This window comes from Gobius niger (assembly GCF_951799975.1).
Source record: "Gobius niger genome assembly, chromosome: 3".
NCBI lineage: Eukaryota > Metazoa > Chordata > Actinopteri > Gobiiformes > Gobiidae > Gobius > Gobius niger.
The window spans coordinates 16,881,255-16,894,966 of NC_136854.1; the positions used below are offsets into that span (position 1 = coordinate 16,881,255).

General features: G+C 42.4%; 1 protein-coding gene across 15 annotated transcripts in view; it reads left to right on the forward strand.

The window, feature by feature from the left end:
* The window catches only part of lrba (LPS-responsive vesicle trafficking, beach and anchor containing), a 462,623-nt gene that overhangs the window by 174,195 nt on the left and 274,716 nt on the right, over nt 1-13,712 (forward strand). For all 15 annotated transcript variants that reach the window (XM_079552680.1, XM_079552675.1, XM_079552684.1 and 12 more), the window contains one exon: nt 5,708-5,860. In XM_079552680.1, the coding sequence (XP_079408806.1) occupies nt 5,708-5,860 (153 nt within the window). The remainder of the gene's footprint in view (nt 1-5,707; nt 5,861-13,712) is intronic.

The following is a 13,712-nucleotide window of genomic DNA, read 5'->3' on the forward strand; positions in this document are numbered from 1 at the left end:
AATTACTTGAATGAGATATGTCAAGCCTTTGTTTCTGATAATGTTGATGATTATGGTTTACAGTTTTTTAAATATTCTAATTTTCTGAGATTTCTTATTTCGGGTTAAGCTGAGCCATAATAATCAAAAGAATAACAAATAAACCTACATATCTCACTTTGCATGTAATAAGTCTATATCATTTATTAGTTTCACATTTTAAGTTGAATAACAGAAGTAGAGGCACTTTTTCATGATATTCTAATTATATGACGAGCACCTGTATATAGTAGCACAGATGGTTTACGCCTCTCCTCCCTACTCTGCCACATCAGTATCACTCACGGTGGGTCTTTTATAACATATATTACATTTACTCATATACAATGTATTGTATATATTGTATTGTATGTGCACTTTGCAACTTTCTATGTAGAAAAAAGTTGATGTCAATACATATTTGATGCCTGGGTGGTTACCATGGTGGTTGCCTTTACTTACCATCCCGATGGCCTGTAGGACACTCCAGGATCAATTGTTTTTAGGTTTTCTCTGCTGAGTGAACCGTATCCATGGTTTCATGTACATTCCATTCCGAAAACCTACCAGAAATCTGGAAAAACCTGAAATATATTTCATTCTGAAGCATGATAGGAGTCAGTGGGATGGAAAGCGTTGGCGCCAAGCTAGCCACCCATACAGCTGCTGGGTCACTGAAAGGTCAAATACACACTACAATCAACTTCTTTTTTTTTTTTTTTTACATAAAAGGTTGCATTGTCCCTTTAAGAATGCAAATATATAGTATATTTTGGATCTCAACATGAAAACTTTAGCCTTTGCTGGTTAGAAGCGAGTATCAGAAGTTGCTGAACAGGCGATGGCCGGTGCAGTGGAATAAATCCTCACTCTGCATTTCTGAGACAAAAACAGAAAAGCTTTAAAAAGAGAAATGTCCCGTCACTACCAATCATTGTCCCTGCGCCGTCAAAAGCCCCTCGCCCCTCTGATCAAAGCATTGACCTAATCCTCATCCGTCCCAGCCGCCTGTCTCCCATTCAGTCAACTATAACCGAGACTTGTATCCCTGAACGCTCTGGGCCCCAAACTGCACAGGTCATTCCTATTCCGAACTCCCAGCGCTGCGTTTAACTGCCCTTTTAAAACATTTACGACTACACTCAAAAACGTTGTGCGCCGTAGCGAGCCAGGCCTTCTCCGCCGGTACCGGGTCACTGCGCGGCAAACAGTGGTGGTGTTCTACGTCTACGGTACAACATATGGATGGTGTTACTCGGGACTGTGGCAAAGATCTACCTATTCCTGAACTTGTTTTTGTGACATTAATATTTAAAAATGTATGGAAATAAAAACTCCTTTGTTCTGAAATGTAGCAATGCAGAAGAAGGTTTCTTGGAATTCATTTAATGTATAATACTTTGTGCAAAAGTGTTTCTTGGTCATGAATGCTTCAGGAACAGGTCATGTGATTTCTTACCCAATCTTCCAGGTTTCTATGGCCTCCATTTTCCAGTCTTTCAATTGGATTCAGGTCAGGTGACTGGTTGGGCCATTGTAACAGCTACAGCTTGGTTTTCTTTCTTTGAGGCCAAATATGGAGTTTGTTTTCTGTGATCCCCATGATGATGCCTCCAAACTTCACTGTAGGGTATAGCATTTCAGCGCTAGAGTTCCATCCATCCATCCATCCATCCATCCATCCATCCATCCATCCATCCATCCATCCATCCATCCATCCATCCATCCATCCATCCATCCATCCATCCATCCATCCATCCATCCATCCATCCATCCATCCATCCATCCATCCATCCATCCATCCATCCATCCATCCATCCATCCATCCATCCATCCATCCATCCATCCATCCATCCATCCATCCATCCATCCATCCATCCATCCATTTTTTTCCACTTGTCTGTCCACAACCCCGGCAAATCACAAATTGCACCGGCCCAGGATGGCTCCTCCTGCAGGTGGTGGGTCCACTGCCTCACGATTGTAACCAGGCCTGTTGGTCTCTCATACGGGGCTTCTTAACCGCTCTTTGTCTGACCTGGTGCCACGAAGCCACCTAATATATAGCTCCCAGGATCATACGGGTGCTCAAACGGCCCTTCTGCCATGTTAAGGTGGCAGTTCGAAGAGTGGTGCCAAACAACAGTTCATATTTAGTCTCTCAGTTGTTCATCAACAAATGAATGTCTTGTATGACCGCATTAACATTATTTCTTGAAACAATTGTACCTGCTAGTTCCAGTTCTTTCTGACGCTTCCACACATGCTCATTTGCCCAGACAACTCCTTTTCCTTTTTTCTTTTCTTTCTTCACTTTGTCAGTTCAATTTTACAGAGAGCGCCTGATCATGTTCTCATGTTCATCTCTATCCTGAAATGATATTCTTTCCACTGATAGCCCCATCGGGATCATTTGATCATTGCAGAATTTAGAAATCCTTCTGCAACTAATGCAGACAGGCTTCAGCTGGAGTTGTGACTTTCTGAGTGTCCTTTTCTTCATAAGTCAAATACTTTTCCCCCAAAGCATTTCACATTATTTCAAATATTTCAAACAATTTATGGACTTCTGTGGTTAAGATTTCTTTGTACATCTGGATAACTGGGGATGGTTCCAACACTATGCAATATTCCAAGTCAAAAGCACCTTTAGAAATATCAGACATCGAGTGTGGAAGCAGTTCGGGGCCTTCTCCATCAGTACCAAGTCACTGCGTGGGGAATACTGATGATGTCGGTGCGTTTTGACGTGTGATTGCACCCCCTCCCTCCCCACATCCATCCACATACATAGGATAAAACATATGGATTGTATTACTATGGAACTGGCCAGTGCTTGATTGCAAAAGCCCAACAAGAGCGCCCCGGTTTGCTCCGACAGTCTAGACCTGTCACACTGGATCAAACTGTGAGCGCTCAGCCTCGGATCAAAACAAAGGCCAAATCTGGACCGCATCACTCCGTCCGTGTTCAGCTGAAAATGTGCGCATATATTTGAATGACTGTCCATCGACTTTATCCGCTCGGAGGCACACATTCAGCGCTCGGGCAAAAGAGGAATTAGGGGTGAGATGTATCAATTTAGTATGGTAAGTATTCCATTTAGCGTTCGCGCCGGAGCCATTGATGGCTGTTCGGCTTCCCTTCCAGAGGGCAAAAAGCCGCACTGTTTTCATAGCCCGCTGCTAAAGAACGGGTGATAATGGGCGACAACACCAAGATTCAATGTGTCTCTAGCCCGGGTGACGCTAGGATGACCCCAGCTCCCAATCCCCTGACCTTTGGCCTCAGCCCACAGGCATCAGAGGGGAGGGGCCAGAGGGGAGCTGAAGCTGCAACAGTGTTAGTGTCGCAGTGTAGCACAGGGATGCCCAAAGATAGAGGACTTTTTATTTACCTTTACAAGTTAATATAGTTAGTAATAGGAGTGTTCCCAAGAAAAGGACTAATTTAAGTGTAACAATCATAGACCAATAAAAGCATAGACTACAGCAAGCCTAAGGAAATAGGGCTAGTTCCTTGCTATAATGGACTTTCCATTGAAAGTTTTGTTTTAGTCATTATTGAGCCACTCACACTTTGTCACTCTCACTATTCTACTGTATTGTAACAAGTTTCTGATATTATATGAAAAAAATATTTCAAAGAAAACGCATCTATCACTATCCTACACTTATTCTCATCTCATAGTCAGTTGAAGCTGCTACGGGCAATGCAGTAATTACTGTATAACTTACAAGTAACTGTGTGAAGTGCACTCAAGGCTGTTCAGTAATTACAACATACAGTTTGTGAAATAAGCAACGTGCCATAAAATGACACGTATGACCTCTACCCTCCGAGTGCGGTGCCGGCATTAGCGAAGGTGGCGTAGGGGAGGGCCTAAGCCGCAGCAGTGGAAGTGTAGCCGAGAGGAGCCAGGGGCTGGGGCCCTGCGCTGACCCATGACAGGACAGGATTGGGGATCAGAGGGGGCTGGCCTCTGACCGGGCCGGAGCTCAGGGGCCGCTGCACATAATGGAGCATAGAAGAGCCGGGCCCCTGGAGGTCTGCCCAGCCCCTAGGTGTGTGTGTGTGGATTTACAGCAGCAGGCGGCAGTCGCAGGGCCCCTGAGCCTGGGTGAGCCTGGGTGAGCCGCGGCCTCGTTAAGAGTTTGACCTCTGGGCGCAGGTCAGGGTTTGTGGAGTGCACAGATTTCAGAAGTGAGGAAGTGGCCTGTTATTTTAGACCAGAGTGTTTGCTTGCTCATTTGATTAGAGGTTTTCACTTGGCCGGTGAGAGTTGGACGTATAGTTTAGCTAATCTGATAAGAAAGCAAGTACTGTTTGTTGACATATATATGACTCGGTTTTTGAAGTGGTATGCATTTGCAGAAACAGTTAGGGGATGTATTAAAATGATGATGAAGGGTGATAGATTTTGTCTGACAGACTGAGGGTCATATCGACTTGGTGTTGGTGATGACTGCAAAGTCCCACAGTCACACTGTCAACATGTTTCTATCTCTCTGTCCATGAGAAGAGTATCTGTCAGTGCTTAGTCAAGGGCCTTTCTAGAGGTTCTCTTCACACTTCACTTTGTATTTCCTACATATGTCACATTGACTCATTCAGCAAGATTTTATACTGTTACCAACATTACTAATGAAATTCTGCCTTGAATTGAGCTAACTTGGCTAAGAAATGGCTTGTATTACGAACTCTTCCTAATAAAAATGTCCAAGATACATTTAAGTTTTTGATCATCTGGGGAAAGATCAGTTTTAAATTTAATTAATTAATCATCATTATTATTTATTGGAGCAGTTGGACTTTCAGCTAAACAATGTTACATGTAGGCGGCACAGTTGCACAGCGGTTTGTGCTCGTGCTTCATAGCTAGAAGGTCCCCCACCAGATTCCCACCTGGACTGTGACTTTCTGTGTAGAGTTTTCATGTGGTCTGTGTCTGCGTAGGTTTCCCCTACCACTAAAAACATGTGCAATAGGTGAATTCTCCAGTCAGGTGTTTCTGACCATCAACCTGTCTCCACATCTGGAGATGGGTCCCCGGGGCGCAGCACTGCCACTGCCTACTGCTCCATTTTTTAATCCTCCTAATCCTTAGAAAAAAACCTCAAGGAAATGTTTTATAATAACTTCATGTGAGTTCATGATATTGTTATATATGTATCGCAACTTCTAAAATAGTGTCTGAAACACTTCTCTAAACTCTTTTCTTTCATTGTGGCGAGTTCTATATCAACCACAACAAATATGTAAACACTGAGTTACTTCTCATGACAGCGAAACACTTTGAGAACATTTGTTTTTGCCAAATGAAATCATGTAGAATTTATCTGACGGCATCTGTCTTTGCTGCGTGAAGAGAAAAGACAAGTAAATCTCTCAACACTTTTATGCGACGTCCAAATCTAAACAATGTACGAATATTGAAAAACCACAATGGAGAGTTTGTCAGATTCTGTTGTGGCATTGCACAGAAGCACGTAAACACCAAGTCACTAATGTCATTTCCAAGAATCATAGCGAGTCTGACCAAATCAAACAGTTTTTCCGCCACAACAAAGACACACAGCTCTTTCCACACGTCTTTGCCAGTTTTTTTTTTAAGCATGAAACTTGTCAATGCCATTTTGGCTGTTAAAGTTTTAGACGCTGTTTGATAAAAGCTATAATCTTTCTGCAGGAACTGATCCCAGAGTTCTTCTACCTCCCGGAGATGTTTGTCAACGCAAACAGCTACAACCTCGGCGTGATGGAGGACAGCACGGTGGTCTCAGACGTGGAGCTGCCTCCCTGGGCCAAAACGCCAGAAGAGTTTGTCCGCATCAACCGCCTGGTAAGACGAGACAATAACCTCCTTTTTGTTGGCAGGATTGTTTCACAACTCTTTCACGCCTCGTGCCACCTAAGAACAAAAAAGTTCTCCAAGTGCCAAGAGATCTAAACCGAGACTTAAAGTGATACTGTGTAAGTTTGCAAAGTGAGGAGAAATGTGAAAGCAAACCATCAAATTCCTCCCCTCTTTAACCAGAAAGCCCCTCTTAGTTTGCAAAATGAGGAGAGCACGAACAGAAGTTTCCCAAGTTGGACCTGACAGGCTGGTTCACAGGAAAATGACGTCTCATTGGTCAGCGCGGGAGGATACTAGACTCTGATTAGTTGAGATCCGGGAAGGAGGGACTTCTCCTACTTCAAAAAGGAATACATATACATATTATTACCTACTTTACATCAAAATGCGAGACCAGGTGGTAATATTGCACATTTTATAAGATCTGTATTACATTAAGACTTCCAGACTATCACTTTAAAGCAGCATCTAAATGAGACAAATCTCTGACTTAAGTAGTTAAAAATAAAAGCCCGTCAGACAAAACATGTGCAGCCGTAAGAGCTGAATACTTCTTGAATACCTGAAGAAGGCCATGCACCAGTGGTGCCGTTCCGCAGTTTGAGAAACACTGAAGCGCAATGTTATTTAAGTTGTTAAACTTAGATACCGTTTTCTGAACTGATTACTCTGTTGATATACTGTATTATATACCTATGGTTTGTCTCCATCTGCAACTTCATCTTTTGAAATTGAAACAATGTGCTCAAAATATTAAAGTTATAAAAATTAGATGGATATAAGAAATATTAGCTTCTTCTGTTGAAAGCTAGTATATGTTAAGTCAATCAGGCCCTGTAGTGTCTGGCAACATGCTTCACATTAGTTTTCAAAGATTTTTGTTTTTGTTTATCAGTTTTATTAGTGTGATTAAAATACTAATCTCACTTTACTTTAGCAGCACAGACACTTTTTCAGTTTCCTTTTTCCTGTACAAAACTATTGATTCTCACAAGCCAACACAAATACCACTTAAACCAAAAGAAATCAAACTGTATTTGAAGTGTTTGAAATGATCACACAAGCCTCACATCTCCACCTAAAATAATGGAAAATGTAGGAAAAGACAAAGAAGCATCTAAAATAAACGTCTAAAAATAAATACAACCCAAATTAAATGATGCGTAAATGCGATTAATTGCGATTAATTAATTACAAAGGCCAGGAATATTCACAAAAGTTGTATTATTATTCTCAGGGTCCTGTCAATTCCTCTCCACTTCCACACATGGTATGAAAAATCCTAGGCTGTCGACATATTGAGCAGTTCAATCATGTCCGTTCTGCGCTTTCTCTTCCCGTCTTTACCTGAAAAAGCTAATTCAAAGAGACACTGTTATTTCCTGCGCGTCTCGTGGTCCTTCCTGTTACCTGAGCCCGGATCCCTCGACATGACCGGTGCGACGGCTGAATGACCCCACGCGACCTCCGCTTCATCACCTCCTTCCTCACGGCAAGACCTCATCGACTTCACGATTCCATCTCCCCTTCAGCTCATCTGTGTATGTCCAACGTCAAACCTGCTTGTCATATTTTGATGGGAGTCGTTTTCTCCTCGTTCATAAGACACTCCGGTTTCTCAGGGAAAAACAAGGCGGGTTTTCCGGATCCGATTACGTCGCTCTCGCTCAGGAGGTCACAAACACCGCATAGATTTACTGTCCGGGATAAGCTGGACCTCAATCACGCCCTTGTCATCTCCGTTTAGAGCTCGCTCCTTTTTAAAAGTTTTGGGTTACCCCCAGTGCACCAAGGTCAAGATTCAAAGTATGCAGCCGTGGAGTAACGTCATTGTTTTGTAGAATTTTAGTCAGCTCGCTCTGTTTAGCGTCCTGAAGTTTTGTTTACAGACAATTATGTTGGAGTGGGTGAACTTGAGAGGCTTCGGACGTGTACAAAATGGCGTGGGATGTGAAAATGCAGAATTGGTAGGAGGAGCTGAATTTGGAACCGGACAGGAGGAAGTGAATAAGACAGCTGGTGTGAGAGAAGCAGAGATAGGGTTTGAGACACTTTTTAATTTGTTTATGTAGATTCCAGAGAAGTGAAGAAGTTTTCCATTGTATCAAGAGTTTTTTTTTTTTAATGTGATGAGGACTAGATTATTAATTGAAGACATTTCTTCTCTCATTTAGGAGGCAGTTAGAATCTTTAATATTGTGAATTTACAAAGTAGACTTTAATGCTCACTTTACTGCTGGTAAACCGAGAAATAAGTTAATGTGACGTTGGAATGAAAATACGCTGATAAAGAAACAGAGAGAAAATAATTGCGCTATCTGTATAACATATTCATTTGTTTTTTTACAGTAGAAGCAAAGCATTGGACTGTGTAGTTAGTAGAGCTGGGACGATCCACTTTTATCACGATCTGATACATATCACGATACTCAGGGGCTGATCCGATACGTATTGCTATGCAGTGAGTAATTATGATAAGTGATATGTTTACATTACAATAATAATAAATAATAATGCATCGGTTTTATATAGCGCTTTTCTGGACACTCAAAGTCGCTTTACATTGCACTATTCATTCACTCCATACTCCGTGGTGGTAAGCTACTATTGTAGCCACAGCTGCCCTGGGGTCGACTGACGGAAGCGAGGCAACCAGTCTGCGCCATCAGCCCCTCCAACCACCACCAACCACTCACTCACTCACTACATTCGCTAGGCTTCCTGATGTTCCAAAACGGTCTCCCATCCAAGTCCTCCCAAGCCCTTCCCTGCTTGGCTTCCAAGGCCTGACAGGATTGGGCAGAGCAAAGTTGGTTGGCCTTTGCTAATTTGTAAAAAGTCATGTGTCCAAACTTTACAAACCAAATGCCATTTGACATTTATTGAAGTTTTATGATAGAAAAGTGAATCATCACAAAATGTTACAAAGTGCTGTGTAACTGTCACTGGAAAACGAGGAGTGTGTGATAAAAATGCCTCCAAACACATGTTTTGATATAGTATTGCTACTTAGTATTGCGATCTGATATTTTATCCCAGCCGTAGTAGTTAGACTGCGCACTGTGCTACACTACAGTTGAATGGACTTATGTGAAGTATGTGGGCTCTCAGAAGCTTAGCCTTTTCAGTACATTGATATTTGGCCTGGGCGTTATAAGTAAAGAGGATTCAAGTTAATAATTAGCTTTCCCAATCGTATGTTTTACTATGTTGTCATTTATATCCTTATTGTGATATTACTCTTTTACATCTTAGGCCCTGCCCGAGCACTGATAGATGTTGGCCTGATTCTCTCCCAGTGCATTAGACACACACACGGCTGTGTCTGTGTCTGAGTGTGCATGCCCGTCCATAATGAGACCTGATGGGTCTGGGTGGGCTCTGTGACCTGCTCACTGCTGTGGTGAGCTCTGTTAAACAGCACTGATATGACCAGGACCCGATCATTAATCACACGGCTCTGCTTTGGGCTGTCAGCATGTTGTGAGCTGGATGGCACAGGACACTGGTGGCATCTGGTGTGCACCGTTATTGGCCACGCATGCGTTTTTGTCCTGAGATCCTTTGATGGCCTTTTCCAGAGACGTTGGCTCACAAGTCGGCCAAAGCATTTAGTAATAACACTGCTGAGAATTATACTTTGATGCCATTTATTTTGTTATCCAAATTGAACAATAAAGTTTGGTTCTCTCTTACATATACTGTATATTTCAACATATTTGAAAAGAGAAGAAAAATGGAGTGCAGGCTTCAAATCATCAAACGACCCTAGAATGTAATAAGAAGCTTTATCATGCTCAGCTTTAAGATATTATGGAAGAACACTTTAGGTAATAGATATAACATTTCATCTGTGAGATTTTGCTCACTACATCCCTTTATTTTGCCCAGTGTTTTTCTGTTTGGACCCGTCCACTTCCAGCACAGACAGGATGAAAGAGCCGAAGAATCAAAGTAAAGCCTTGCCCTGGACATGAGCAGCGGTGCGTGGGAGGACAGCCCAGAGGTAGTGACAGATCACTGGCATTAGGCGTGTCAGCTGGCGACTGTGCCAGCGTCTGCAGAGAGATGAGCAGGACCAGGGGAAGACTTCACCGGCTAATGGCCTGCTTGGCTCTCTTTAAGCTCGTCTGCCGCTAATGGCTCCTCCACGCACGAGGACAGGCAGCGGGAGCGGGATACACGCAAACACTAACGCTAACGACGCAGCCTGTCTCCTCTCCGCTTATGAGCCCGGCGTGATTAACAGCTAATTAGGGCCCCAATCTGGAAAGTCCATTAAAAAGCTCTCACAGTAAAGGATCACGCTGCTCTGCAAAACGGCCGCTTGTTTCGGTTATGAGTGAGCGTGTCAGGGCTGCGGATGAAAAATAGGCCCAGGTCTAAACATTATGGCAGGCGTTCCACTGGTTTATAGTGCTGTACATCTGCGGAGGTTCGGCATCTCCGCGCTGTCAGACGCAGAACCATAATCCTGGATGTTGTTGGAGCTAATCTCTTCCACCGCACGATGATTGTGCTCTAATCATGTCATAAAAGCAGTCTCTTTGAGTAATCTGGACGGTCTGCTAATTATGGACTTGAATATGGCTTCAATGCGCAACAACCAGTGCGTTTTTAAGAGACTATTTATTCGTAATTGCTTTCCGCACATCCAGTTCTGATACATTTACCCTCGAGTCTTATAGTGGTTTACAATGTTTTTCTCTTCATTTTTTTATGCTTACTGCTCCTGTCAAATATGAATGATAGCACAAGTAATTTTGTTGTCTTGTTAACATTGATAGTGATGAGACTGCTCACAACACCTAACTCAATGAAACTTGTTGATTTAATCAAAGCCTGATTCTAACCATACCCCCTACAAAAGCCCCCAAATCTCGTAAATTAAAAAAGATACAAAGCCCAAATTTTACTCTCAGGATATTTTGTTTATCAATATCAACTGTGCCAAGACAAATCCCAAAAGGCCAAAGGAATAGGTTGCCATTTTTACATACTGAGATATGTTCTTACCTTAGCTTACATGAGTTGATGCGTACCTGTCTGGTCTTTGTGCGTGCGCTGAGTCACGCAAATGTTGTTAGCGTTCAGCCTCTCCCAGCCTCTCCCAGCAAACTGTGGTGAAGTTAGAAGCTACCAAGCTGTTCCATGTTTTCCCTATTTCAATACAGTTATGTGAGCCTTTACACAATCCAAGTCTAGTCACACAAACACTTAGACAGGTACGAATCCACTCGTCTAAGCTAAGGCAAGAACATATATCAGTATGTAAAAACTGTGGCCTGTTCCTTTATGTTGTAATCCTTAAACTTTTCAATTGAATGGTCTATATAGACAAATGCATGAGAATTCCACGCCTCGGAGAGGGAGCATGGAACACATTCTCTTATAGCTGGGGATCCCATTGAGGTAGGGTGCTCATCTAAGGCTTAATATGAAGCTAATGGGAAGTTTTCTATTTACATTTGAAATGGTAAATGACAAAAGACAATAATGTGTACATTTGTGATGTGCTTTTCTCATCTTTATGACATTTGTTTAGCATTTTTGTAGATAAATAGTTTAAGATTTGGAAACAGAAAGCTCTACATCGTCATATTACTATGTTCTTCATCGTGTCAGCTTTCTTTCATCAGTCTGTGACTCTGCATGTGGACACAGCACGACTTTGAACAGAATCACAATCGAGTTCCGCCTGAAGCCTGCCCCGTAGTGTTTTTTAGGCTCCTGGAACTGAGTTGCAACCGACGGTTGGTAATGGCCCAAGGTATACTCTAATGAAAAATAGTAGTTAGCTACAGTGGCCCTGAGCAGCGGTTCTGGCTCCTGGACTATCCCAGACTATCCCACAACCATCTTCTAACTTGACTTGTGCTGTTTTAGTCAGTATTAATCTTGCAGATTATTGTAGTGATTTTAGATTACATCTTTTCATTTTAGTTGTTGGTGCCTATTGAAACCTACTCATATCCTACGGCAATCGCTTTTTGGTACTTTAACATTTTTTTTTTTACAATAGTCATTACATAAATACCATTAACACGTCTTCATTACATTTTGACAAACAATGCTCTGATGGCATCTTCATGTAAATACACAGTACACAATAAACTACAACGACAATAAACGTACACGCTTGTTTGTGTTGCCGAGGCACCCTCCCCGTTCCTCCACCCGTCAAGCACCGAGGTGGAGACAGCGGGGTCTCCGGGCGGCGTGCCACAGAGATCAGGGGCTTCTGTTGTTTTTACCACGGGGTCGGAGGAGAGGTTAAGAACTTGATCCCTCCTCCGGCAGATAACTACACGTCTCTGGGCACTGTCAGACGGCGTGACACAGCGCTGCACGTATGAGTGTGTCTGTATAGCATTAGCGCGGTCGCAGGTTAGCCAGTGTGCTGTTTACCTGGGCTGTCACCGGGACCAGGGCTTTGCTAAAGCCTCTGATATGCAGCAGTCTAAACCACAGGCTTTGTATGAAACATGGAGAGGCCCTAAGACATGTTCCGGGAGATTTAGGGGTCCGTCTCGCCTGCATGTTGATTCATACGAGTGGGAGTGAAGGTTAAAAACGGTTATGGTTTGGAAAAGACAGTTTGATCTATTCGCCAAAAGAGGCATTGCGTATTTGTTAACCAATCAGGAAAGATCATTATTGTTAGTGTTAGTGCCGTTCCATATTCAACTCACTTATTCCAGACTTGGTAGAAATACAACCATCCCTCCTTTATCCAGTGCCAGCATAAAATTACGACTTACCACTACAATATATTCCCATTCAACTCATAGGTCTTTAGTTTTAGCTTCAGAGTTCTCGTGTTTGGTTCGTCTCATTCATCCGCTCACTCATGTTGCACTGACAGACTGGCAAACCACACACATGGGAGAGCCACATTACTGCTTTAACGTTCTTAAAACATCACTTTAAACCCCTATTCACTCAGAGCCATGACAGACTTCAGCCCAGCCAGTCTCACACACACCAGGAGAGGCCGTGTTTAATGGGTAACGCCCGCTGAGTGATGCTTGCTAATGCTGGAAGTCGAAGAGTTAACAACAGCGGCACAACTTTGATGTATCATAAGTTTGATCTTATAGACTCAAGGGGGGATTTGGAGACATTTTGAGGAACCCTTAAAAGAAACGGTTAAGATGAGAAGTTGTCTTAGTAACCCAAAAATTACTTAAAAACTGCTAGCTCCTGACAGGCTGAAGTATTGGCCAATTATTATTGACAATCACGACACTAATGTTCTTGGTAACTTAAAGCGATTGTCTGGAAGTCTAAATGTAATACAAATGAAATAGAATGCATGTGTTTGAGCTTCTGGGCCTACATTTTCATATAAAGTAAATAGCAACAAATCAGTCTTACACATGATCCAATGAGATGAGATTTCCTGTGCACGGGGAACGAGGTTTCATGTCCAATCAGGAGGGGAGGTGAGCCAGATCATTGATTGTCTGTCTCTCCTCATTTTGAAAACTTACAGACTTCTACTTTAACCTTGATCGTGTGAGTCGTCCATTGATCAGTCATTAGCGTACAGTAATTTTGCAGTACAACAGTATAGTATAAACGTGGAGCATTAAAAAGCATTAAGTCAGTAAATAATTATACTAGAATTAAGGCCTTGAAATTATTAAAAAGCATGAATTCAGATAAAAACAGGCAGTAAATTGAAAATTTCTTAGAAAATATATTTTTTCCTTAGAGATAGAACCCACAACGACGGCATTGCTCAACAATTTTTACAGTATACTTTTGTCAAAAACACAAAACTATCTTCTAAAACTAACTCATTGTGTCCAATTTTGTTTTGAGTATCAAGCTT